General features: G+C 41.9%; 1 protein-coding gene across 2 annotated transcripts in view; it reads left to right on the forward strand.

The window, feature by feature from the left end:
* Positions 1 to 4119: 4119 nt before the first annotated feature.
* The window catches only part of TRANK1 (tetratricopeptide repeat and ankyrin repeat containing 1), a 51453-nt gene continuing 29366 nt past the window's right edge, over positions 4120 to 26206 (forward strand). Inside the window, exons 1-8 of one of the 2 annotated variants that reach the window (XM_085051450.1) lie at positions 4120 to 4175; positions 14306 to 14440; positions 15543 to 15666; positions 16799 to 16949; positions 17916 to 18034; positions 21250 to 21333; positions 24168 to 24306; positions 24748 to 24879. In XM_085051450.1, the coding sequence (XP_084907576.1) occupies positions 14307 to 14440; positions 15543 to 15666; positions 16799 to 16949; positions 17916 to 18034; positions 21250 to 21333; positions 24168 to 24306; positions 24748 to 24879 (883 nt within the window). In that variant the 5' untranslated portion in view covers positions 4120 to 4175; position 14306. Of the gene's footprint in view, positions 4176 to 5409; positions 5668 to 14305; positions 14441 to 15542; positions 15667 to 16798; positions 16950 to 17915; positions 18035 to 21249; positions 21334 to 24167; positions 24307 to 24747; positions 24880 to 26206 lie in introns of those variants that run through there. The other variant, XM_085051451.1, reaches the window with a different exon arrangement.

The raw sequence follows: 26206 nt of genomic DNA on the forward strand, positions 1-26206 counted from the left end.
TTCCCACCTTGTGTGGATGCAGACACAAAAAAATTGTGGCTATATTTTGACTGCTTTCTTTAAAAGTGGCTTTGCCTATTATTTTGATGCACTCCACTAGGAGCCAAGTGATATAAAACCACCTGTGCTAAGGTTAATATTACTTCATTTCTCTAGTCCCTAATAGGGTAGTAGGATAATTTATGTGAAAACTCAGTGCAGAAGATGGATAATTAGCAGAAACCCATTTTTTATGAGAACAGGATGGGTTGACCTTAGCTGACACCAGGTGACCACCAAAGCCACTCTCAGTCCTCAGCAGGAATGGAGGGAGAGAATAAAGTGGGAAAAACCCTCATGGGTCAAGACAAAGGCATTTTAATAAAGGAAAAACAAAGACTGAATGCAGAAGCAAATGAAAACAAAAGATTTGTTATCTATGTGCCAGCAGGCAGTAGCCAGACACTTCCTGGGAAGTAAGGTGTCAGTATGCATAGTGGTTACTCTGCCTCCAATACAGACAATTCTTGACACCCCTCTGTCACTGAATAGATCCAGATCTCTTCTGTGCCCCTGTAGCCTGATGGCACTGAGCACCAGTGCCTACCAAGGCTTTTTACTTCTGTGGGTCTGATGTGCCAGGCAGTCAAATCCAATCGAATCCAGTTAGCCTGGCCATCCCTTTTGTCCTCCTGGTCACACAGAAAGAACCCGAATGTGCCAAGCAGCACATGCTTGGGGCTCCCTTTCCCTCTGACCAGGACATGAGAAGACTTATTTCTTGGGACATGTCTAACAGCCAAGGCGCTGACCAATAAGGATGAAGGTGTACAGAGATTGTCTTCAAAGTTTTGGGGAAGACTTGACAAGACTTGAGGTATTGATATCTGGACAATACATTACCGCCAAACTGTTAGAATATTAAGCTGGAGCACTTCCTCCACACGGCCTGTGTGCACAGGACATCCTTTGAATCTTTGGAGACCTCAAAATTGTTTAGATCACTGTAGATGACTTTCATCACCACTAATCCTCTCAAAATGGATGCCTTTGTCTGTGGTAGGTACACATTCCTGGCAAGTTCGCAAGATCTTCATGGAATAGGTAGCTTGCTCTCCCATTTGAGAGGAGCCATCTCCAGAGACTGTAAATTGCTGACTCTTTACCACTCTCTCAACTCCCCAGTTTCTAGCCAAGGATCCCAGGTGTTGGGTTTCCTTACCTTCCAGCTGCTGACTGTTGTCCCATTGGGCAGAAATCCACTCCCTTGTCTGGCAGCTATGATCTTCACACATACCTTGAAATTCTGACGAAGTCAGGGACTGGGTAGTTTCTGCTTCCTGTACGAATTCTCTCACTCCTTTTGTCCCCAAAAGCTGCGGGGAAAACAAAAAAACTCTCCAACAACATTATTAATGTTAGCGAATCAAGGCATTACTTTATTCTGGCCAGGATGTTGTTCTGGCCAGGATATGCAACAGAAATAATTTCATCCACATATTGCCCAGGTATGCAGAGAAAATCATTCCATGACACATGACTTCTAGTGGATTTTTCACATATTTATACAGTCAAAACCCATAGAAATTCAGTGGTTCAATGTTCACTGATCCCAAATTACACAATTTTTTAATATTTGGCTTCTTACTGGTTACAGATTACTTCACCACCAATACTAATTTGGTCCTCATTCCATGGTTCCCTTATCAGTCTTTTCTGGACCAGGTGTCTCCAACCATGCAAGGATGCAATGTCTGGGGTTGATGTTTGTTAATTACTGTTGATGATTGCTTATCTGCTGATATCTGGGCTGACTACTCCCAATCTATGTAGATGTTAAGCTCATCATGTTTCTCCCTGTGAAACAGAGTCATTTGAAAAGAAACTTCAAATCTCTCTTCCCTTGGAAAAAGGCAAACAAACCTGACTAAAGTAATAAAATAAAAACTTTTAGAAGTTATATACTTTCCAACAATTTCTCCAATTCTGTGTGTGCAGAAAAGTCATGCTATGAAAAACTAGTGTCCAAAAAGTAGACAGAGGAGTCCTGCAATTTCATTTGAATAAAGGGAGAGAATCCACCTGGCCATACCCCCAAGGGATCTCTCTCAAGGTTTTGAAGGGTGCAGCCTCCTTTAATCCTGAACTCTCAACCAATGTTGACCTCTTCCTTTACCTACTGGCTGAGTTACTAGGAAGGTACGGCCTTCCTGAACTGCCTACTACTACATATTCCCCCTTGAACTTGTATTGTAATTTTCCACTAAAGTTTGGAAGTTTAGGCTGTCAGGGTTCTGTTGACCCATCAGAAGCTCAGACTGTCTGGGATCTGCAGTAGACTTGTGCAGACCCATTACTCTTATTACCCTAAGTTCCAAAGTTCAAACTTTCTGGATCAAACTGCCTGGGTTCTGTAACAAACTTGCAGGGCTTGATGTTGGTAGAGACATTAAGACCCATTTCGAAGACATGAGCACCCCTTTCTCCTGAAGACCCCCACAGCCATTCTTCCAACACCTGATTAGTTCTTTCAGACCAAGTCATTAGTGAAGACCCGTTTCTCCTGTCATTAGTGAAGACCCCCACACCCAATCTTCCAGATCAAGCCATTTGTGAAGACATCAGAATCCATTTTTCCGATCATTTGTCAAAGAACTGGCTTCTTGATCAGGCCTTTCCTCTTCCTCCTTCTCCTCCTTTACCAATTGACAGGATGGATCCCCTGTCTCTTTCTCATTACTGGAAGAATTGCTGTACCTGTTGTTTGGGTGTCTGTCTCAACCACATTCCTCTGAGACTACTGAGCTGTGGCTCCATAGACACAGGCCAGGACCCAGTACAGTGCTAGAAGCTGCTGGTTTTCACTGGGATAGGTAAGGTACCTTTCTATCAGTTTGTGGCATGTCAGTTTGCCAGGGTAACTTGCCTCTTCAGGTATGAATTTCCAGCCTTTGGAAAAGAAAAAACTGAAGAATGAAGAATCTAATTAGCATCAGAGGCAAGGAGATTCAGATCCAATGAGAGACTGAATAGTGGAGGTTTGCTCAACTTTGGACCAATGAACACTGACCCAGTGCATTTCTATATATTTTTACTGTATAAAATGTCTGAAGAATCGAGTGAAAGCTATGTATCCTGGAATGATTCTCTCTGCACACCCGGGCTATGTTTAGATGTGATGATTTCTGTGGTACATCCTGGGCAGAACAGCATCCTGGCCAGATAATAAAGTAATGCCTTGACTCTCTAACATTAAAAATGTTGTTGGAGGGTTTTCCTTTTTCCCGCAGATTCGGTGACAGAACATCCTTTTGGCCAGTTTGGGCCAGCTGTCCTGGCAGTATCCCCTCCCAAGATCTTGCCCACCCCAAGCCTACTGGTGAGGGAGGAATGTTGGGAGAGATGAGTGGCCAAAGCACTGGTGTGTTATCAACACTTTTCAGCTCCCAAAGCAAAGTACAGCACGGTGGGGGCTGCTGGCGGGGAAATTAACTCCATCCCAGCCAGCCCGGACACGGAGGAAGGCGTGCAGGCAATAATTCTCAATGCCAGAGAAAAACTCGACTAGAAACGTGGTTCACGGAGAGATTAATTACTGAACGATGTCGGGTGAAGTATTCATCTTTGGCTTATTGATCCGCTTTTCGGTGTGAAAAGATCATGGGAAACGATAAATTAGGAAACAATTGCATCACAGGGGGATAAGCCTTCACTCCCTGGACCATCCTTGCACAGTGGAAGACCAAAGCAGCCCCAGCTTCCCCTGAGCAGGGGCTGTCCTGAGAAACCAAAGGGACAGCACGGCGCCTCAGGGACGCGGCAGTGCCCGCGGCGCAGACGAACGCTGATTTCTCACGTATCCTGAAGGCACAGCTACGTCATTTTAAAAAATGGCACTTCCTACACTTCCCACTGCGGCGGGAACCCAGAGCCATCCCCGAGTCACTTCCTGAACGTTCCGGCGGGACATGGACGGCCCGTACCACCCAGCCCCGCCGCACTCCCGGCTGCGGGTCGCGGCGGGCGGCGACGACACCTCCCGGGGCGGGGCGGTCTCGTTCCGATTCCCCGAGCACGGCGGATTTGTTTCGACTCCCCCACTCCCACGGTGACGCGGGCGGCGGGGGCGGGACGCGGGGCGGAGAGTTTGGGGGCGACAAGCGGAGCTCGCCCGGGCGGCGGCGGGGGACGGGCAGGTAGGTGGGTGCGCTGCCTCGGCGACCCCTTGTCCCCCCTCACTCTCCCCGGTGAGGGCAGCGCGGGAATCGGCCGCCCGCCGCTCCGTGCGGGATGCCGGGGTGAGGCGGGCCAGCCGCCGCGGCGGGAGCTGCCCGCGCCCCCTGCGCCGCTCCGTCGGTGCTTCGTGCACCACGGGGCAGCCGCGGCCCCTGGGGATGGCTCCCCGCCTCGGTGGAGCTGTTGGGAGCTTCCTGCATCCTGGAACAGTTCCGGAGAGGGGACGTGCTGTGCCCCGCTGAGGAGCGGGGGTGCGGGATTTGGCGTGTGGGCAGCGCGGGTGGCTGTGCTGCTTGGGAAGCCTGCCAGGGAATGTGTGGGGTGGTTGAGAGAGAAGGAGAAGAGTGCATTCTTGCTCCGGCCAGGCATCTGGGAGTGTGTGTTGGCCTGGTACGGTGTGCGCAGGGGAGGTGGGGGAGATGTGATGCCGTGCCCGTGCTTGAAAAGAAGAGGGAGAACTCCTTTAGCGTAGCCCGGAGCAAAGCATTGTCTTCAGTGGTTTTGGATCCTTTCCCTGAAAAGCAAAACTCTTGTACGAGGTCGTGGAGTGGTCACATAACAAAACAGACTTTTTCAACTGGAAAGGAGTTTGAGCACAGTGTGCAGTCTAGAAGAATAAATGAAGAAGGATCTCTCACCAGCTTTTGTATTTTTTTTTCACGATATACAGAAAATTCAAGTTGATGAAATGGGTTTATTGCGAATGGGAAGAGGCTTTGCTTTCCCATGAAAACATGCCAGAGGGAGTATTTCCTACCACTGTGTTTTACTAACATGAAATTACATTTGTCAGGCATTGGCTGTGAACTGCACAAGCTTGAAAACCTTGATGTTGGGGCAGTCTTGATGTTTTGGTCTTGGGTGGTTTTTTTTTGGTTTGTTTTTGTTTGGTTATATTTTCCTCGTTCCAGAGTCAATATCCTCTGGAATGAATCTATACAAAGGAAAAATGCAGGCTGTTTGTTGCCATTTCTCTTACCAGGTCGTAGAATCGTAGGAAATGCTGAGTTGGAGGGGACTTATCAGGATCTTTGAGCCCTACTCCTGGCCCTGCAGAGGACAGCCACCCCAAGAATCACACCATGTGCCTGAGAGTGTTGTCCAAGTGCTTCTTAACTGAGACAGGCTTGGTGCTGTGACCACTTCCCTGGGGTATCCAATCTAAACCTCCTCTTAATCAAACTTCAGGCCATTTCTTAAGGTCCTGTCACTGGTCATGAGAGTGAAGAGATCAGTGTCTGCCCCTCCCCTTCCCCTCATGAGGAAGTTGCAGACTGCAATGGGATCTCCCCTCAGTCTCCCCCAAGCTGAACAGACCAAGTGACCTCAGCCGCTCCCCATGCAGCTTCCTCTTCAGACCCTTCACCATCCTCGTGGTCCTCCTTTGTATGCTCTCCAACTGCTTAACGTCTTTTTATTTTGTGGTGCCCAAAACTGCACATAGTATTCAAGGTGAGGCCACAGCAGTGCAAAGAAGAGCAGGGCAATGATGACAGGAACATTGCTAGGCTGAGCAAACAACTGCAACAATGCAAACATCTCTCTCTTGGGCTGAGTTAGGTCTCCTATAAGGGCTGAACTGGACTAGGGATTTGAAGATTGTTGTTTCAGAGAGAAACAGAAAGGTTAGCTTTTCCGACTGTTGTGAGGTTTTGGTGGCTTTTGTGTTGACATGGCAATGACACTGTGTAAACAGAATATTGAACATGCTTTTGCATCTTTTTTTTTTTTTACATAAAATGGAAGATGCAAGTATTTTCTTAATTTACTGGAAATCATAGGTATTTATGTGTATGAACAGATGTGTTTCTTGAAAATGCAACTCCAGATGTGGCTCGACTGTATGTTTACTTAGGTATAACTTGTAGGTTACACAGAGGGAAGAATCATTTGAAGCTGAAGACAAGTCTGTTTTGTTTCCCTTACCAAAACAGGATGTGCTGGGGAGCAAGGCCAGACCTGTTGCTGCTGCAAGCTGTGAAGCAGTCTTCAACAAAGGGTAGTCACATGTGATTGGCCTGAGTTCAGCTTGCGAGGAAAGGAGGAAGGATGTTCTGAGGTGTCATCTGGTTTTGGCTGGCATAGAGTTAATTTTCTTCCTAATAGCTGGTGTGGTGCTGTGCTTTGGATTTAGGATGAGAATAATGTTGATAAAATACTGATGTTTTTGTTGTTGCTAAGCAGTGCTAATCCTAAGTCAAGCATTTTTCAGCTTGTCCCACCAGTGGGGAGGCTGGATGAGGGCACAGGAAGCTGGGAGGGGACACATCTGGAACAGCTAACCTGAACTTTCTGAAGGAATATTCCATACCATAGAGTGTCATGCTGATCTGCCAGGTTTCTGTTGCCCTGTCCATGAGTGTGAAACTCTCATTTTCCAGGGTCTAAATAGGTACAGAGCTGGTGTCCTGGGGTGTGTGCACCCATCTGTTTTTGTGAAAGGTGTTGTCTTGTTCCCAGTGCTGTGCTTTTGATGTCCATTTCCTTGCTATGTCTCTTCCTTGCCTTGTACCTTTGCTGTGTGCAAGTGAACCACAAATCCCTGCTCTAAAGATTAGTATAATTTCAGTGTCTACCTCTTGAGGTTTTGCTTGGGTTTCTGCTCATCAGCAGGGCTGGCCCAACTTCTGGGTGGGTTTGGGTCCTGTTCCTGTAGCCCTGTTTGGTGGGCATGCATCTGAAGAACTGAGCTGCCAAGCCGTGTCAGCTGTGAGACATCAGGCAGCTGGGCTTTGTTATTAGCAATAATTGCTTTCTAACAGTTTGCACAAAAGAAAGCAACATACAATGGTAATCTGAAAAGGAGGACCTTGGGAGGTCATTCAGGCCAGCCCTGCCCAGAGCAGGGCCCTAGCCCAGAGCCTAAGCCTTGCTGTGTGTGTATTGTGCTTTATAGCTTGTTTCATTCAGACTTTGCACATATCTTCCTTATCTGGTTTGTATGTGGTGTTTGAGGTTGATAGGCCTTTGAGACATCTGTGCTAATTTCATCCTCGGGTGCATTTGCCAAGTGTTGATAAGGATGTATGTCTTGTTTCTGACAATGTCTGTGCCCTACAATCATCAGTTTGCTACGGAGCACATTTCCAGGGACAAGCTTGGTATAAAATAAAGAGCAGCCTGGGATGTTCTGTCTCACTCTGTGCACCCCAGCCATTTAACATCTTTTGAAAGCACAGGGAGAACTTGGAAGTTGCACAGCTGACTTCCAGAATACAGAAATAGTGCTTGCAGGCTAGACTCAGTTCAGTTGAGAATCAAGACTGAGACATGCTTTGCGCTGTCAAGGTGGGCTGATTCAGCGTGGTACTGCACCAGTGAGGCTACAGAAAGGTAGCCTGAATTCCCCTAGTATTACTTCTGCCTGAACACTTAGGAAGGAAGGGTGTCTGGAGACACAACACTCTGTAAATGGTATTGAGGGTTGCTTGTGTCCTGTGATGGAGGTTGTGTACAGGTCTCCAGTTTAGATTAAACAACCAATAAAGTTTTCTCTCTATTCACTTACCTGGGAAATAATTTCCTTTGTCCTTTTAGAGGCAAACAGCTCCAGAAGTGTGTGCTGTCTTTATTTTTGGAGTACTGTGATGCATAGGGCACTGACTGATCATAGAGCCCAGGAGCAATAATGAAATTTCATTTGGTCCATTTTGTGCTGAGTTCAGGGCAACATACACTGATAAGAGGCTATCACTATGCTGCTCTGCTTGCACTAATCTAGTCCAAATTTGCTCTAGAATCTCGTTCATCATTTTCCAAGTGGTGCTGGCTTTTATTTGGGAGCAAAGGGTCTTTGAGGCACTTCCAAGCTCTGGTACAAGTCTGGCAAAGTGATGCCTTGCAGAATTTTTTATTGTTTTGTAGCACGGAGTAAGAATCTGTCTATAGAAAGGCTATCTCTGTCTATCTATCTGAATATATCCCTGATGATAGGGATGTCTAATGAGAAGCTGTCTAAGTTAAAGGCTTTTCATTTGAGTTGACCAATTTCTCCAAGACGAGCTGAGATTTTACAAGGGCTGAACATAAGATCTTCATGTTCATGTTAGTGTCGCTGTTGAGCCGCTAGCAGAGAAGGAAAACCCGGATTCTCAGTGTAGCATAGAAAAAAGCGCTTTATTATTTGAATCCAACATATATATAGACTTTTCAGAGGTCACCCAGATTGGTCAGCCAGAAACCTCCCTCTAGGCCTGATTGGCCAGGCCTGAACTGTCCAAATCTTGAGACACTGTAACAACAACATCCAAACTTTATCTTTGTTTATAAAACACAGCGGAATGTTCTCACGAGAAAGACCTGTGCTAGCCACATGTTAGTGTTTTTCAATATCTCTCTCTTCATGAGATACTGGTTGAACACTCAATTAAAATATTGTTCAGATAGTCACAAACACCACAATGACCTTTTTCCAGACTATACAGATCCATGAGGATGTCCATGTCTGAATCTCAACTTCTTTCCTCTTCCACAGAGATTTCCAAATATGTCTGCTTATAGTCTGGTCAGTTATTACCTGTTCATTTTTGTCTCTGCTGTTTCTCCAGGGCCTCCTCTACAAGTACAGGTGATTTCCATATTTTTCATTTGACTTTTGATCATTCAATGGGAAACTGAAAGAAGAACACTTTTTCCTGCTTTTTAATGTCAAGGTTATGCTTGTATGCATTTAAAGGAGACTGTGTTCTTAAAATATGTCTTTAGTAGCTGTTGTTAGGAAAACAGGTAAAACTGGCTAGTGAACAGAGCACTGCCATAGTTATGGCCTCTTGGAGCCTTTTCGTCCTGTATTTTTTCTTTTTTTACTGGGTCTGCCCTGACATTCACATATGCCTATATCAGGAAGTGGAAGACTTACAGAAAACTTGGAAGGCCTGAATGCAGTGTCTTTTTACTTTGTGCAGGACTGCCTGCACATATTGTGCCAGTGGTGGGCACATGGCTGCAGGGGTGCCTCTGGTGTAGCAGAAGGGGTGACATGACGGTTCTTTCTTGCTGGCATCATGCTCTTGGAGCCAGCATGCTTTTGTTGAACGAAAGCTAATAGAGCCCTGAGGTTTCCTGTTGAGAAAACATGAATTATTTGAATGCTGATTAAATGTATTTAGTTGTCATTCAACTGCAGTGTAGATGTTGGGCTTTTGTCTCACCACCACATGACAGTTTGTAATGTCTGCCTTTGGGTTAATGAGGAAGTATGAATGATTTGTCTGCTTAATACGACTGAGGAAAGCAGTCTTTAGAAGTCAGATTTCCTGAAAACAGGAGGATTCTTACTTGTCACTGTTCTTTTAATTCAGGTGCAGAACTCCTAAGATTGCTGTACTTCATTTATTGCTTGCATTATGGAGATCTACTGTGCCTGGAGAGTAAAAACATTATTCTACTACTGAGTAATGCCATAGGGATGGATACTTAAAGCTTAACTTTCAGGATCAACAATAGTTAAAAGCTTGGCTGTGTAGACCTTCTGCTTTTTTTCTGTAAATTAAACAGTATCATGCAGTTTCTCTTTTTAAAATGTGTAAAGCAGATGCAGACAGAAAAACCAATGGCTTGGGTTCACTCTCAGATTTCTAAAGTTTTTAGCATTGCCAGCTTCAGATGTTCAGAAAGCACAAGCTAGCCTCTTGAGACCAATAGCTGGCGTAAAGAACACAACATTTTTCAATAGTGACAAATGGCTTTTCTGGGCAGCCTCCATTTGTGTTTTCAAAATTATCTTCTGAAGCGAGAGGAATCAAAACTTCGTATTGAACCACTCTGAAGCTGCCCTGCTTCTGACAGCAGTCTGACTGAAGCAGTTCAGTGGGACACTGACCAGCACTGCAACATAAGAGTTGATGACATGTAAAGTAAACGGGAATTTTGACCACTGGCAGCAGTAGGGTTTGGAGCAGATCGTTTCTGACTTAACTGTATAATCTCTTGTTGTAATTCGGTGAGTAAAAATTAATGTGCTTCATTTTGCTGTCATGGTCTTGCTGGTGGTCTCAAGAGTCATAAAAAAGGTAAACAGAGTAGGCCATGTTGTCTGTTTCATTTTTTTGTTTGTTTCTCTTTTATTTCTGTGAATGGTAAGGTTTGAACAATACACTGGGATGAGTCTCTTAGACTTTACAGTATCCCCACACCTTTATGTGTTTCGTAGACTCCGTAGACAAACCCCATGGTTTCATGAGGGAAACCTGGGTCTGGCTGGCATGGAGTTACTTTTCGTTATAGTAGCTGGTCTGGTGCTTTAAATTTGTGAGCAAAATTATGCTGATAACACAGTAATGTTTTAGCTGTTGCTGAGCAGCATTTGCAGAGCATTGGGGCCTTCTCTGTTCTTCACTCTACCTCCCAGTAAATAGATTTGGGTTGCACAAGAGGTTAGGAGGGGACACAACTGGGCAGATGACCCAAACTGACTGAAGGGATAGTCCATGCCATGCAGCATCATGCTCAGCAATGACAACAGAGAGGAGGGAACTTAGAGGGATTAGCCTTCCCTGTCTTGGGAACTGGATAGGCATTGTTCTGTGTCAGGGAGGTAGTTAATGATTGCCTTTGCATCACTTGTTTTGTTATCTTTCTTCTCCCAGGTCTCTTTTGGTTACTGAACAATTTTGTATCTTGACCCACAAATTTTCTTGGTTGTACTTCTTGCTTTTCTCTTTCCCCATCTCTCTGAGGATCGGGGGGGATGCAAACACTTAGCTGCCCATGAGGGTTAACCCACAGCACTCATGCCCAAAAAATCTTCCTACAGTTAACCCACAGCACTCACGCCCAAAAAATCTTCCTATAGTTATATCCAGATACAGCTGTGACTTTTATTGGTGCCAATTAAGGTAGAGTAATAGACAACATTTTTGTTTAATGCTCCTCGCTCTTGATAGACTTTACATAATAGGGCCTCAGTTAGTCCATTAATTTTGAGTTAAAATTGTTTATGCTGCAGGAAGATGTTGGGCAATAGCAAGACATGCTGTGCTGGTCTGCATGGTGATTCTTTTGGATTGTTAACTTAGATGTCAGATTTGCATGCCCAGTGTATCTCTTGGGTCTACAAACTTGGGTGTAGTTGCTAAAGCCCACGGCAGACATCCCAGTTATTTAAATAGTTTACAGTTTGAAGTTTTGGCTGGGAAACTCCAGTTCTGGAAAAGGATGAGAATTTGTGTTCTGGTGAAAATTCCTGCTGCCTGGAAAGGGGAGGGCATACCGCCTTCTGATGTGAAACAGGGAGTTCAGTTCCAAAATTTCTCAGCACAGGACATGTTTGAGAGTCTTTTTAAAATTATTGTTGCAATTGGGGGTCTTTTGCTGTACAGTGGAAAAAAAAATTCAATACTTTTATTTGTACTTGTACTTTTAGTGTATTCCAGAGAAAATTAAGGTAAAAATATAATTCCAGAGAAAAAAGTGACATTGAGTACCAGCACAGCTTTCTTAAAAAAAAAAAAACCAAAAAAAACTCCACCAACTTGAAACTAAACTATAATTTGGAAAACCACTGGTTCATGTGTATTTCTACTCAAAGAAACTCCCGTGTAGCTGAACTATATTGTTATTATTCTTGAGAAAATAATTTCTCAAACTTTGTGGTGATAAAGAATTGAAATCTGAAAGAATTACACAAAAGATGAGGCAGAATCATCTTTTAGCCCTTGTATTTTTCCTTAGTTCTGTTACTCCATTTTTTTTTCCTTTTTTTCACCTTAATAATGCTCATAGCATGCAGTGTAAAAGAAGTTCTGAATATGTTACGAGTACACTTGATTGGCTGTCTGGAGAAGTAATGTTTTTCAAGTATATACTGTATGCAGATTGCTCAGTGAAGCGATGATTTAATTTGCCTGGGATAGAAGTAAAAATTGCTCCTCTAGCATGACTCGTTGTACCTCCCCCAAGTAGATGGGACCTCTTTTTCTTCAGTTTAGTTTTTATCCAGGATTTTATCTGTTCTTGGTGCTTCACTGGAATTAGCAAGATGATGCTTTGATTACAGACATTATCACAGAGTGTTTATTTAAGTAGGACATAATTTTTGACGGGTCATTTCCCAGCCAAGCAGTTTAGATCTGAGCTTTATGGTTTTACCTGGTTCTGCTGCTGCCTCTTCAGAGTTGTGGACTGCTGCTCTCCTGTCTGCTTAGTGCAATTGTGAGCCTGTCAAGCGCTTTTTGTGCTTGGATAAATGCAAAGGCACGGTGCCATCCATAGCTTGCCTCATCATGCCTCTGTGCTCACAAGACAGCACTGATTCTCTGTGTTTCAGGCTCATCATGAGGAGTACTATACAGAAAATATGTCAGTAATGTTTGTTGCTTTGTCTGTAAATTCATATACTTAAAAATATCTAGTTTGCCCTGTTGTTAAGAGATCCTGCTGATATTTTAGTCCTGCTTTCAGCTGGGGTAATTTTCTATTCAGTAGCTGGTACAGTGCTGTGTGTTGGATTTAGTATGAGGATAATGTTGATAACACACTGCTGTTTCAATTGTTGCTGAGCCGTGTTTGCCCTAAGTCAAGGACTTTTCAGCTTCTGATGCTGCCCTGACAACTGCAGAGGGACACAAAAACCTGGGGGGACACAGCCAAGACAGCTGACCTGAACTGGCCAAATGGATATACACAGAATGCCATTTATATAAATTGGGAGGGAAAGCTGGCTGGGGGCCACTCCTAGGCAATTAGCTGGAGATTGTCCAGCGGGAAGTGAGCAATTGCACTGTGCATTAATTGTTTTGTATATTCTGATTTTATAAGTAGTGGTATCAGTATTTTCTCTTCCTTTTCTGTCCTGTTAAACTGTCTTTATCTCAACACACAAGTTTTACATTTTTTCTCCCATTCTCTCCCCCATCCCACTCGGGGAATGGAGGAGTGAGCAAAGGTCTGTATGGTATTTATCTACCTGCCAGAGTAAACCTTGACATTACGTTAGCGGGTTGTGAAGGTTACGGGTTTTATGGGTTTTGTTCCAGGCTTGTTAATACCTGGATAATAAGTAAATCTATGCATTCCTATTTGATGAATTAATCTTATTTAATTGGACTGAGATTTGTGAGATTCATACAGGTTTTTACAGGTAATGTGAACAGCTTTTAATAATAAAATAAATCTGTGAAGAATGTTTCTGCACAACTTTAGCATGGAATATTTCTCTTGTCTGTTTTTAAAATGCTTTAATATATATATTTTTAATGCTTTTAATATGCATTTATATATATTTAATTAAAATATATATTTTAATATGTTTTTAATATATATATTATATAACATGTATGTTTCTCAGCGTACATGTAGCTGGTTTTCCTGTTGTGTTTGTTTCTTTCATCTAGCTGCTTGACCATGTGATTAGTTTTGTTTAATGACCCTGATTTTACAAGTTTAATGATATTTTTCATTAATTTTTTCCATAAGTTGCAGTTGATGCCGGTTTCAACCTTTGTTTTCTTTGGCCACTTCCTATGTTAATTTTAATAACTGTTTAGTCATATTCAAGTTCATCATGCACTAATAGTATATTATCTTAAAATATTTTCTTGCAGTACTTAAGTTTCTAAGCAGTTTTGTATACATTGGATTGGCAACTGTCTAGACAGAGGACCTGGACAAAAAAAGTTGTAAATTAAAAGCAAGCAAATGAGTTTTGTGTTTAATTAATTGAAATGTATAGCTTCATGTATTTCTTAAGCATATAAATACTTGTTTTCTCAGATATTTCCTCCTGCATTGAGTATGTGCACACACATTCAAATAATTTGGAATCTTAATTTAAAAGATAAAGTTTAAGACCTGAGGAGAAGAACTGAAAAAAATGCATACCAGTGGTAGATCTGGTTAGCTGAAGTTTATTAAAAAGTAGATGGGAAGTTGAGGAGGCATCAACAGCAAAGATGAGGCTGTCACCTGAGCTCTATTTTACTATTCCAACTGCAGCAAACAAAGAAGATGTGCTCTTTTGTCCTCCTTTTCAACTAGCAAAACCAAAGATGAAAATTTAAGTCAAGTTTAGGGAAAGAAGCATCTCATAAGTCAGTGTCTTTGTTTAATTAAATGTTTTTCTTTTTTTTTTCTTTTTTTTTCCTTTCCTTAGCATGGATCCCATGACATATGCACAACTGAAGAGGCAAGCTGGGAACCAGGATTTTAAAAACGGAAATTACTCTTTGGCCATCAAGAACTATGATGAAGCTCTGCAAACACTTGGTTATTTAATGCAATGGGTCCCGTAAGTGTTCTTGAATTTTGAGACGTAAACCATAAGACAAGCCTGAAATATGTTAATGCATACAGTTGTACAGTTAATTCAAAACTCTGTTTTTTGGCCTAACACCTATTTTTCTTACATATTTTTTTACACTTATTAGTGTATCAGTTTTATAGTTATGCTATTCCTTCCATATATGTGGGACATAAATTAGTGACTTTAATCTGAATATTTTTACATAAACATCAATTACAAATCAGTGTAATTAAAGCTCACATTAATTTTCCATAAACTGCACTGGTTTATCTTAAATTACTTCTGTTTCTTAGCCGACATGTTGTGAATTAATCTTGCTGGGACTTTGCCATGTCCTGGCCTGTTGTTACATGAGTCATCTGATTGTCTATAAAATGATTCATGCAGGTTAGTTTGTTCTTGCTATTTGGTCTTTCTTAGTGTTCTGAGACTTGTTAAAAATGATTTCCAGCAGAAGATTCCTTTGGGTATTTCTTTCCAGGTGATAAATGCTTTTTATCAGTTAACATCAGTTGCTAATGTTATCAGTGATTAAATAGTTGAGTATTATGTTAACTATTAAATATTCATTACTACTGTATATTAACACTGCTGTTAAACTAATTTAACATCAGCTACTCATTTATTTTACATGTGGGGCTTTCTGTTGACTTCACCAAATGGTGATAAACTAAAATACATCGAGATTGATTTTTGGTGACCAAAATGTGTTTAGTACTCTTTCCATCCCACAGCTTCCATTCATGTGTCTGTTTTCCCCATTCCTGCCTGCTGGCCATTTGTAGGTGTATCGAGGTGGTCTGAACTCTTTCTAAATCCTCATACTGCATTATTTCAGTGGGTTGGTTTTCAGCTTCAGAAGAGACCAGGTTATCACTATGGGCATCATTAAGGTATCATTTAGGATGTCTCTAAGACATTTTATAGCCGATGTTCAAATGATCTTAATTTTCTACAACTACATTTTTTACCTCTAATTTTGTTAGGTGGGTGGTATGTGTGGTTTTTTCATTGTTTCATGCAGCTAACTATAAAGTATGATCCTTTTTCAAGCAAATGAACAGTAATGCTAAAACCACATCTTTAGGTGTTCCCGGGACATAGCTGTGTTGTTGTGCAACAAATCAACTGCCTTGTACTGCCTGGGCAAATGGAAGGACTCAATGCTTTTAGCCCGCCAGAGCTTACAGTGGGATCCAGACTATGTTAAGGTATTCAGATGCTTAAGCTGACAGTTTTTCATGCCTTCCTTGTTGTACGAGTGCCATTATCTTCTTTTTATTGTGCTTTGGCTTTGGGGCATGATGAGTAAATATAGCATAAAATTCCAGAATTGGTGTTTGATTCTATACATAAGCGTCAGATTTACTGCTGTTGTAGTGCATTTAATAAAATGAAGCAGCTCTTGTTTGCGCCAGGAGATGCTGTTTCTCTCTGGGTCCCAAGGAGAGAGGCACCAATCCTTTCGAGAAATGTAACTGTTAATATCCCAAACAAGGTTACATGTTAGTAAGTCTCTAGTTTCTGGGAGCAGTAGGTGGCGATTGAGGTCATACTCTATTTCCAGTGGACAGAACAATACACTACACTTAGCTTGTGATTAAGTACACAGTGATTAAGTACACATTGACTCAAATAGTCATCTGTTAGGAATAAGTAGGAGTTGTACTGTATTTATGATATGGAAGAATAGTCTTGGATTGGCTTTTATGTGCAATTAACAGTCTTCTGGTCAAACCACTAAAGAGTCCCAGAGACTTTAGTAGAAGGTACTTGATTTAGATATGGTAAAGTTGCATCCAAATATCCATTTAACTTATGCTGTGTTGCAGCATGCCAGTTATCTGATATGAACAAATTAACTCCATTGTGACTCTGAGCTGGTAAAACCTAATTCAAGGGTGAATATAAACACATTCAGGTGCCACTGGCTGACGAATATATGCATTGTGGGAAATACCAAAAAGTGGCAGTGGTGTGGAGACATAAATATATATGCTGGACCTTGTGACACAAAAAAACCCAGTCGTGTCCAGAGGAGGTTAACATACAGCTGCTGAAAATACGTCTTTCATCCTGTAGTTATTTTCCAAGTTTTGTATTTTAGGATTTATCACTTTTAGTATCTGTGGTAATATGAGTAACATATTGTGAATTTCAAGGGATTAGAATAGAATAGTTTATTGCACTTTTTTAATCTGTGTATAAAAAGCTCTAGAAATAGTACTACATGGTCATTTTTATAACATAATGAGAGAATTTTAAAAAGAATTACAACTTTTGTTTTTGTAGTAAATATCTCTGAATATTTATCAGCATCTTTTTGTTCTCTTTTTTTTTCAGGCTTATTATAGAGCTGGCTACTCATTCATCATGTTATCAGAGTCTTATGAGGCAGTTTCTATGTTCCACAGAGGTTTGGTTCTCCTGAATTCTTCTGCAGATCGGACTCAGATTGCTGAGTTTATAGCAGGAATCTTCATAAGTGTCAATGGTAAACTCAAATTAATTTTTCTAAGGGCCTTTCAATAGTGATGACAACACTTAGTAGCATGTGCTTTGTGAGATCATTCCTTTGATCTTGTAGTGCCTCGGGTCTGTTTGAGGATTATGAATATATTGAGGATGTGGTCAACTTGGTCCAGTTTGTATGCAGCATATGCCAACAATCTCAAAACACTGCAGGGAAGTGAGTTGTCTAACAGGAACATGTCAATTATGGAATAGTTAGAAAAGGTAAAAATTTAGAGTCAGGGAGACAAGATTAGAGATTTAGAGCTCCAGATCCTGGAGGCTTTAAGTGGATTTTGTCCAGACTGCTCTGCTTTTCTTTTAGCTAGGCATATCTGAAAATAATTAGAAGATAGGCAGTTTAAACTTTTTTACAGTGCAGTGTGTTTCCCTCAGCTAATAATGGACAGCAATGAGAAGAGGAAACGTGGCCTTCCTGTGGCATTGTGTGGGTTTTTATGAGCAATGTCCACCCTATGTCTCCCAGCCCTCTCCTCATTCTCCCCTCCTCTACTTGCTTTTTAGTCTGTTTAACATGCTTTGTCTGATAGGCCTACAGACATTCCAGGAGATTTCAGGTTGTGCCTCTGCTGCCTTTTCTTAAGCCTGTAGCCCCATGTTAAGGTCCTTGATTAGTTGATGCACAGTCAGTAGCTGGTTGACCTACAAGGGAAAGAACTGCCACGAGATTCACAGTGTCTTGGGGCTTTGAGGTGTCTCTTGAGAGCAGGGATTAATTCTTTTCCCCTTGTTTAGTGAAGTCTGGCCACTGATAACAGGTTGCTGAATCAGTTGGGTGACCAGCATTTCTTAAGCCCCCACTGGGCAATCCCCTGAGTATTAATCAGTGCTAAAATTATCATGGTGTGATGCAGTAATTTAGTTGGAGACTCCAGCCTTTGAAGTGTTGTGTACACCAAATAGTTTTCTCTATTGCTTATTCTTGCAGATGAACGAATCTTGCCGTCAACTTTTCACCCTGCATATGATTATGTTTTTAATGCAAGTTTTGATGCACTGATTTGGCAAGCGGTGATAGAAAGGCTGGCCCAGAAAGGGAAGTGGCGGGTAAGTGTCACCATGTCACCGTGTCACAGTGCATGTTGGGCACTCATGTCTTACCTCTTCTTCAGCATAAGCTTGTTTTACTTTTAAAACCCCAACTGTCGTTGAATATATGTTGCTACCTGGTTCATATGTCTTGGTTTTTAAGACTTTGGAAAATGCTTTTAGTGATAAATGATTTCTGAAATCCATTTCTGAAAGGGGTGCGATGGACTTGAAATCCTGATTGTCTTTTGCTGCTATCTGTTGTCTCTTATAGTGCCACCTAGAGTCATTGTTCAATTCAATAAAATTCAAATTAGAGGGGAAAAAATACAAATTTATTTGTGGTCCCTTTTACTTTTTCTTCTGTATGACAGGCTGGACTTTTGAAACTGTCTGTGAAAGACCCGCAAATTAAGGAGCATCTCAATGGAAGTACATGGTTCTTAAACAAAACCAGATAATTTAGAAAAATCAGAAGGTAGATCACCTGAAATTATTTCAATCCTCCTTTCTCAAGTAACTGGAAAAAAATGGTCCTTGTCATAGCTACACCCGTATGGGATGTTACTGGTGAGGTGCTGGCAGCAGGGGCTGCGGGGCACCTGTGAGGAGTGGCCAGAGCTGTTCCACTTCCAGCTGGCTCTGGTGGCCCTGTTCTAGGGCATGGCTCAGCCAAGGTGGTGGTGCCTCAGAGAAAGTGGGTTTTAAAAAGAAAGGACCCACTTGCTTTCTAAACTCCTCAGAGAGGAGTCTGGGTGTGGCTGGATCCAATCCTACTCTTGGACTTGAGAATCGTTTATGTTTTAAGGATTATAAATGTGTAATTGAGCCTTTATATGACACTGTCTCACAGGATTAAGGCTAGCAAACCAAATATATCTATATGAGTAAAATAAATTACTTACTTAAATGATAATAATGATAATGATCAGACTAAAATACTTTAATCAGAATTATTTATTACACAGTATAGATAGTTATTACTATTATAGATAGTTAGTAAGTATAGTATACTATTTATTGAAGCAATATTGAAGCAATGGTATTAAAGATGGCAAAACAGTTATTAAGTAGAGATTGATGTTACTCACCCATGCCAGTGGCCGTGGGCAAGCCTCTTTTGCTCAGCCTCCAGGAGTAACCTTGAGGGGATCTCCACACATGCGCCAGGAAGGGGTATGTTAGAAGACTCTGCCTTTAAAAAGTGTGACTGTGCTTTTAGAGTATAAGGTGGCTGTCAGTCAGGTCTTTCTAGGCTGGCTGTGTCAGCTTAGCAGCTTTAGATACGTATCAGTAGTATCACCTGTTGGTTCCTTTATCAGGAACTTTGCTGCATTGCCACTAGAATAAGTTTCTGTTAGGAAACATTGTTTTTCACATCCTCAGAATGTGTATCTTTGGGATTGATGAGTCAGGCTGGACTCCACATTCTTCAACACCATAAGCAGTGTGACTCTGCCTTCTCTATCCATCACTGATAACTTTTAAAAATAGGTAAAGTTCAAGCTATTTTACCACCACTTAGGGTAGAGTATCCTGCTACACAGCCTGTGGAGAGACCATGAAGGAATAGGTTTCTGATAGTAACCACAGCCTGTGGAGGACCCACACTGGAGCTATAGACTCTCTGCAGCCTCACGTTCCCCATCCAAACCCCCTACTGTGGGCAGGGACATCTTCCACTAGATCAGATTTCTTAAAGGCCTGTCCAACCTCATCTTCAACACTGTTAACGATTAGGCAGGCAGTGCTTCTCTGGGCAGCCTGTTCCAGTGCCTCACCACCTGTGTAATAAAAAATTTCTTCCTTATCTTCCTTATCTTCCAATCAAAACCTACTCTGTTTCAGGTTAAAGCTGAACAGTCTTTGGCAACAATCCTGTCCTGTTACTAAAGGCCTTGTTAAAGAGTCTTTTTTATAAGCCCCCTTTTTATTTTGGCCTTATTGCAATCAGGTTTCTCTGAAACCTTCTCCAGGCTGAATAACCCTAACTTTCTCAGCCTTTCATCATAGGAGAGGTGCTCCATACCACTAATGATTTTTGTGGCCCTCCTCTTGACTCACTCCAACAGGTGCATGTCTTTTCTGTGCTGGGGACCCCAGATCTGGATGTAACATTCCATGTTGGTCTCAGCAGAGTAAAGAGGGAGAGTCACCTCCCTTGACTTGCTGACCATGTTGCTTTTCATGCAGCTCAGGATGCTGTTTGTTGCCTGGGCTTCAAGCGCACATTGCTGGCTTTTATCCTATTTTTCATCCACCGTTATCCCCCAGGTCCTTTTTCCCCAGTCTGTATTGATACTGGGGATTGCCCTGACCCAGGTGAAGCACCTTGCATTTGGCCTTGTTGAACTTTCTGGGGTTTCCATGGACCTGCTCCTCAAGCCTGTCAGAGTCCCTCTAGATGGCTTCCCTTCCCTCGAGCTTTGCCAACTGCATCACTCAGCTTGGTGCCATCTGCAAACTTCCTGAGCCATTGAGGGCACCCTGCAATCCCATTGGCAATGTCATTGGTGAAGATAGCGAATAGTACTGGTCCCAATACAGGCCAGTAGTGAGGGACACCACTCACTACTGGTTTCCACTTGGACACTAAGCCATTGACTACAGCTCTTCAGGTGCAGCTATCCAGGCAGTTCCTTATCCTTCCAGCAGTCCATTCATTGAACCCATATCTCTTCAATTTAGAGCTAAGACTGTTGTGGGGAACTGTATCAAAGGCCTTAAAAAAGTCCAGGTTGATGGCATCCATTGTCCTTCCCTTGTACTCTGGTGAAGCTTGGTGGGTTTTCAAGGAGCAAGGTAAAGTTTTTTAGAAAAACTGAGAAAATGGAAGAAAACTGAAGATACAGTATTTATTTCTTGCTTTCTGCTTGGGATGTTGGTGTTAGCTGGGTAGTGTTGTCCCCCTGCATGTAAAGGTCCATTCCTAAAGCAAAGGGTTACTTCCAGGTACTGAAAGTACTTCAAGTACTGGAGAATCTTAGGGCCTAACCTTTTTACATGTTTTTTATTTCTGAAGAAACTTTCATTACTTGTAACTTCCCACACTCCACTGTGTATTATATGAATTCAGCTGAAAATTAGAAAGGGAGATTCAGTTGTGATCTTACAAAGAGATCTGAAGTATTGTTAGCCTGTGTTGGCTTTCCAACAAGTTCTGATGAGGCAGTGAAAAACAAAGTTTTAAGTGTGCTTATTAAGAGCATTAATGTTTGGGGTCTTTTTTGCAGTCTTGTCTGTTGTTGTTCTCTGAGAAGCAAGCGCTGCCCCGTGATCTCAGAGTTAACCAGGTATCTCTGAAGAATCTCTTCGAGGTAAAGTAGTGACTTCTTATTTTTTCCTTGTATTTATTTCTTTTCTTCCTAATCACTTCAGAGAGAGATTTTCCATCTTGAACCAAGAAAAATAAAATGAAAAATAATATGTGAAGGTTATATGATTATGCTTTATCATCTATTCGTTTGAAAATGTAACTTTATGTAATGTAATATTTCTGTATGAAATTTAGTATTTCCAAGGTGTATTAGTATTACTAAGGTGTAGTTGGAGTCTGGCTGTGAGCCAGGAGCTGTGGGGAGTTCACCAGCTCTTCAGCTCAGGAGCAACCAGTGTCCCCAGCAGTGACATGCCAGCTTTCTAAAGGCATCTCACAATGTTTGTTGTAAATTGAGAAATTGTACTGGGCTTTATAATAGAATTTTAGAATTATTTGGTTTGTAAGGGATGTTAAAGATCATCTAGTTCCAACCCCCTGCCATGGGCAGGAACACCTTCCCCTGCACTAGGTTGCTCGAAGCCCTGTCCAGCCTGGCTTTGAACACTGCAAGGATGGGGCATCCACAGTTTTTCTGGGCAAATTGTTCCAGTGCCTTATCACCCTCACAGTAAAGAATTTCTAGATTTCATACAGTTTCTTTCCTGACAGGAGCTTTGGAACACATTAGCTGTAGGCTGCACGGTATCTTTGCTTGCCATTTACTGGCTGGCAAATTAAGGTTTATTGGTGGAATATGCCAGAATTTGCCATTTGGCTGTTACAGTGCTTGTAGTACTTCTGTCATAATAGTTTCAAATTGGTGCTTTTTCCGTAAATGTATTTCAGTTAGGTGCCTGACAGAGTGAGCTGGAGTAAATCTGAGAAAGAAGGGTAATGCAAAGGAAATGAATCAACATCTCTTTGCAGGCTTGTTTTTGGAGGCAGCAGAAGAATTAGTGAATGGATATACGCAAGCATGTCTTGGTTGGGCATCATTAGGCAGGTGTGCTATGCTAATGCTAGCAGAGTAACTTCACACTGGCAATAATACATGGCAACACAGCGGAAGGCCCATGCAGAGTGTCTTAGCAGAGTGTCTTCCTGGGCAAGCAAAGCAAAATGCCTCATTGAGACAGGAAAAGAAAGGTGGGCAGCTTTTGCAAAATAGTTTGTCCTTTTTTGTTGAATTGGCCCAACCAATCGTACCTATTCTATTGGGTTTGTTGTACACATGGGAAGCTGAAGGAACAAGAAGCAAAATCCCTAAGTACTGATTCTCTTTTGAGAAAATTAGAAAATGTGGCTTTCTGACAACTCAAACTTCCTCTGCTGCCGCTACATTCTCCTTGTAATCTGTTGTATTTTGATCTGATAACTGTGCTCAAAGAGTAATTCTTGCCAGTCAAAATTTGGCATGAGGTATTAGAAAAAAAGATTTATTTGTAAATGTTGGAAGCATGTGTGAAGACTGCTATTTAAAAAGATGACTGGCACAAATGTAGAAGTTTTGTCTGAACACTGTTTCCGACCACCTCCTCATGTCCTGATCCTTCTGGCATATTGTCTCTATTTCCATCTGAGCTTCCTCTGCACACCTCCAGAGTACCTTATATTGCTGTACCCCTTGTAGACTGTGCTTCATGTTCATTAAGGACTTGCTAGAACATACTTTTTAAGTTCAACTGGCTTCTGCTTAGGCTGTGTGCTTTCTCAGAATCCCAGAATCATCAAGGTTGGAAGAGACCTTCAAGATCAACCCAGCACCTCCATAATCACCCCTAAACCCCATGTGCCACATCCAGATGCCTTTTGAATGCTTCCAGAGGTGGTGACTCCACCACCTCCCTGGGCAACTTATTCCACTGCCTAACCACTCTTCCTGTGAATTTTTTTTCCTAATATCTGATCTGAGCCTCCACTGGCACAACTTAAAGCCATTTCCTCTCCTTTCACCTGGGACATGGCAAAAGAAACCGATCCCCACCTGGCTACAACCTCCTTTCAGCTAATCGTAGAGAGCAATGAAGTCTCTCCCAAGCCTTCTTTTCTCCAGGCTAAACACCCCCAGCTCCCTCAGCCTCTCCTCATTAGACTCGTGCTCCAAACCCTTCTCCGTCTCCATTGCCTATTTCTGGACACACTTCAGCACCTCAGTGTCTTTCTTGAAGTGAGGGGCCCAGAACAGAACACAGGATTTGAGGTGTGGGCTCATCAATGTCAAGTACAGGGGGATCATTGCTGCCCTGTCCTGCTGGGCACACTCACTATTCCTGACATCAGTCTGTTGGAGTGAGTCCAGAGGAGGTCGCCAAGACAATCAGAGGGATGGAGGAGGCCCTCTCCTGTGAGGAAAGGCTGAAAGAATTGCGATTGTTTAGCCTGGAAAAGAGAAGGCTTTGGATTGACCTAGTTGGGGCCTTCCAGTACCTGAAGGGAGCCTACAAGAAAGATGGTTGAGATGCTTTTTTTAAGGGCACATCAAAATTTAAAGAGGACTAGGTGAAATGGCTTCAGACTGAAAGAGAGTAGGTTTCGATTAGATATTAGGAAGAAATTCTTTGCTCAGAAGTTGCTGAAGCTCTGGAATGGGCTGCTCAGAGAAGTTGTGGGTGCCCCATCCCTGGAAGTGTTTAAAGCCGGGTTGAATGGAGTTCTGAGCAACCTGGTGTAGTGAAAGATGTCTCTGCTTGTGGCACGGATGTTGAAACTAGATGATCTTTAAGGTCCTTTCCAACCCAAGCCATTCTATGAAATAGTTTCATTTTACAGTGGCTATGGCTTGGTTGTTCTTGTTCCACTGATTCTTGTCCTGAAAATATGGAAAATATTAAAAAAGAAATGCTTTTTGTGTATGTAAAAATAATGTGTTGTAATTGTTCTCTTTGTTACCAGACTTCTGAGCTGTATGGTCATGGTGAGAAGCTGCAGGAAGTAGCAGAGTTAGTCAAGTGGCTGATTTCCATTGGGGCGAAGGCTGAGTCCATCGGAGTGTATCCACTGCATGCTGTTATCAGACTGTGTATCAAAGCAAGTGAGTGATATCTGCAGCTAAAATAAAACATGCTGGCTTTTATCAGAGAACTGGCAGCTAGGCTGTTTTTAAATTGAAAAAAATGCCAACAGCTCACATCAGATAATCTAGGTATCACCTTGCACATCCCAATAAAGCACTCTTTTAGAAATGTTGTAAACACACTGTTTGATCACCCATGCCTGATATTGGTGGAAACCCAATATGGTTATTCTTTTTTGTGGTTTGAAGCAAAAGAGTGATTGATATGGGTCTTTTGTAACCCAAATATATCAGCTTTGAAAAAGGTACATATTTCTTCCTGCCATCTGGGTGTGGAGCAACAGTTGCTTTGTGTGTAACAGAGTCACGAGTCAACCTTATATTTGCATCTTGCCACTCCATAGGGAAAAAACCCCAGGATCTGTTTCTATAAGTGTGATTTTTTTTTTATCCTTTCAGCAAAGAACCATCTCTTCAGATGGTTACTGACTTGGAGGCCAGAGCTGAAGGATAGGATCAACCAGAAGGACAGAGATGGACATACACTGCTGCATATTGTGGCCTCTTCCAGTGAATATTCACAGAAACGCAGTAAATACAATTTTTTTTGTGTGTGTATGTGTGTGTGTATTGTTTTGTTTTCATATGGAAAAATCTATAATGGAAGAAAGTTTCAGACCCTAGTGTTTACTGTTTCATGCTAAGGATGAAAAGGAGAAAGTATCTGAATGTAGACATGTAGAGGCAACTGACATTTAAACATTTCAAGAGTTCCGTTTTAAATTTGTGTGCCTGATGTGTGACCACTTCCTTTGCTCTTTGGTTTGGCTGGTTAGGATTTTCTCACAAGTATGCTGCAGTTTTTAGAATCGTAGAAGTTACCTTTTAAATTTTGATGTGCCCTTAAAATCATGTTAGACCACTTGGAGGCCCAAAACATAGAGTTTTAAAAATCTAACAGCAGAAAGCTGTGAGATGAACATTCCTAATAACAATTTTGAGTCGAAATTGTGAACATATTGGGAATTTATTTGCCACCAACATACTCAGAGAAACAACAATTTTCAGACATTTATATATACTATAACATCTAAGTCTTTTTTGTAGGTGCTCCCAAAAGTCCGTCCAATTTATTGCATCATGGTAGAGGTGTTTTGTTTCACTTAATTACCATCAGAACCTCTCATCTATCTTTGTTTAATGGATAACCAAGTTTGATCCAGCTAAACAGTGCTTTAATAAATTTACTGCCCTGGTTAGAAAATTACTGTTGATTAAGTTTTCCGGGGTGTACAAGTCTATGAAGTGTCTCCCTTACTGCACCTGCGGTGTATTAATCATGTTTTCTGGGGTCTATAAGCCTTTGACTCTTTAACTCGCTCAAGATTCTTTCTTGTTCTACGGCATCTAATTAATCTCTAGTTATAGGATAACCATTACACAATCCTTTATTGAATTTTGTTCTTCAGCTATTGATTAAGTTCTCTAAGGGGTGTGGGTCCATGGAGTTCCTTTCTGCAGGTCAGTGAGGTAACCTCTCAGGGTTTTCTACTGACACTCAACCTACACATATCTAAATTAAAACCAGCTAAAATAACACAGTCAATTATTGCTTAACTGATGAAACATAGTCCATTACAAAATTTTTGAAGAATCACAAAAATCCTGGCTAAGATATAAGTCATTATCAGACCTCTCCTGTTCTTTTAAACAGGTGAAAAATTAAGGCCTAGATAGCAGTGTGCCTTGTCAGAGGAGGAAAACGAAATGCTTTCCTTCACAGTTTCAGTGGGATTTCTTTTATGTTAGCCTGGCTTTTTTCCTTGTGTTTCTTACTCTGCCCACGAGGTGGCAACAGGAAGCAAACATCAATGCCGAGGTAACTCCAGGCTTTTGGGTCGATGTTTAAAGTTTATTT

The sequence above is a fragment of the Lichenostomus cassidix genome, chromosome 2 (genome assembly GCF_008360975.1).
Source record: "Lichenostomus cassidix isolate B80296 chromosome 2, HeHo_3.0, whole genome shotgun sequence".
NCBI lineage: Eukaryota > Metazoa > Chordata > Aves > Passeriformes > Meliphagidae > Lichenostomus > Lichenostomus cassidix.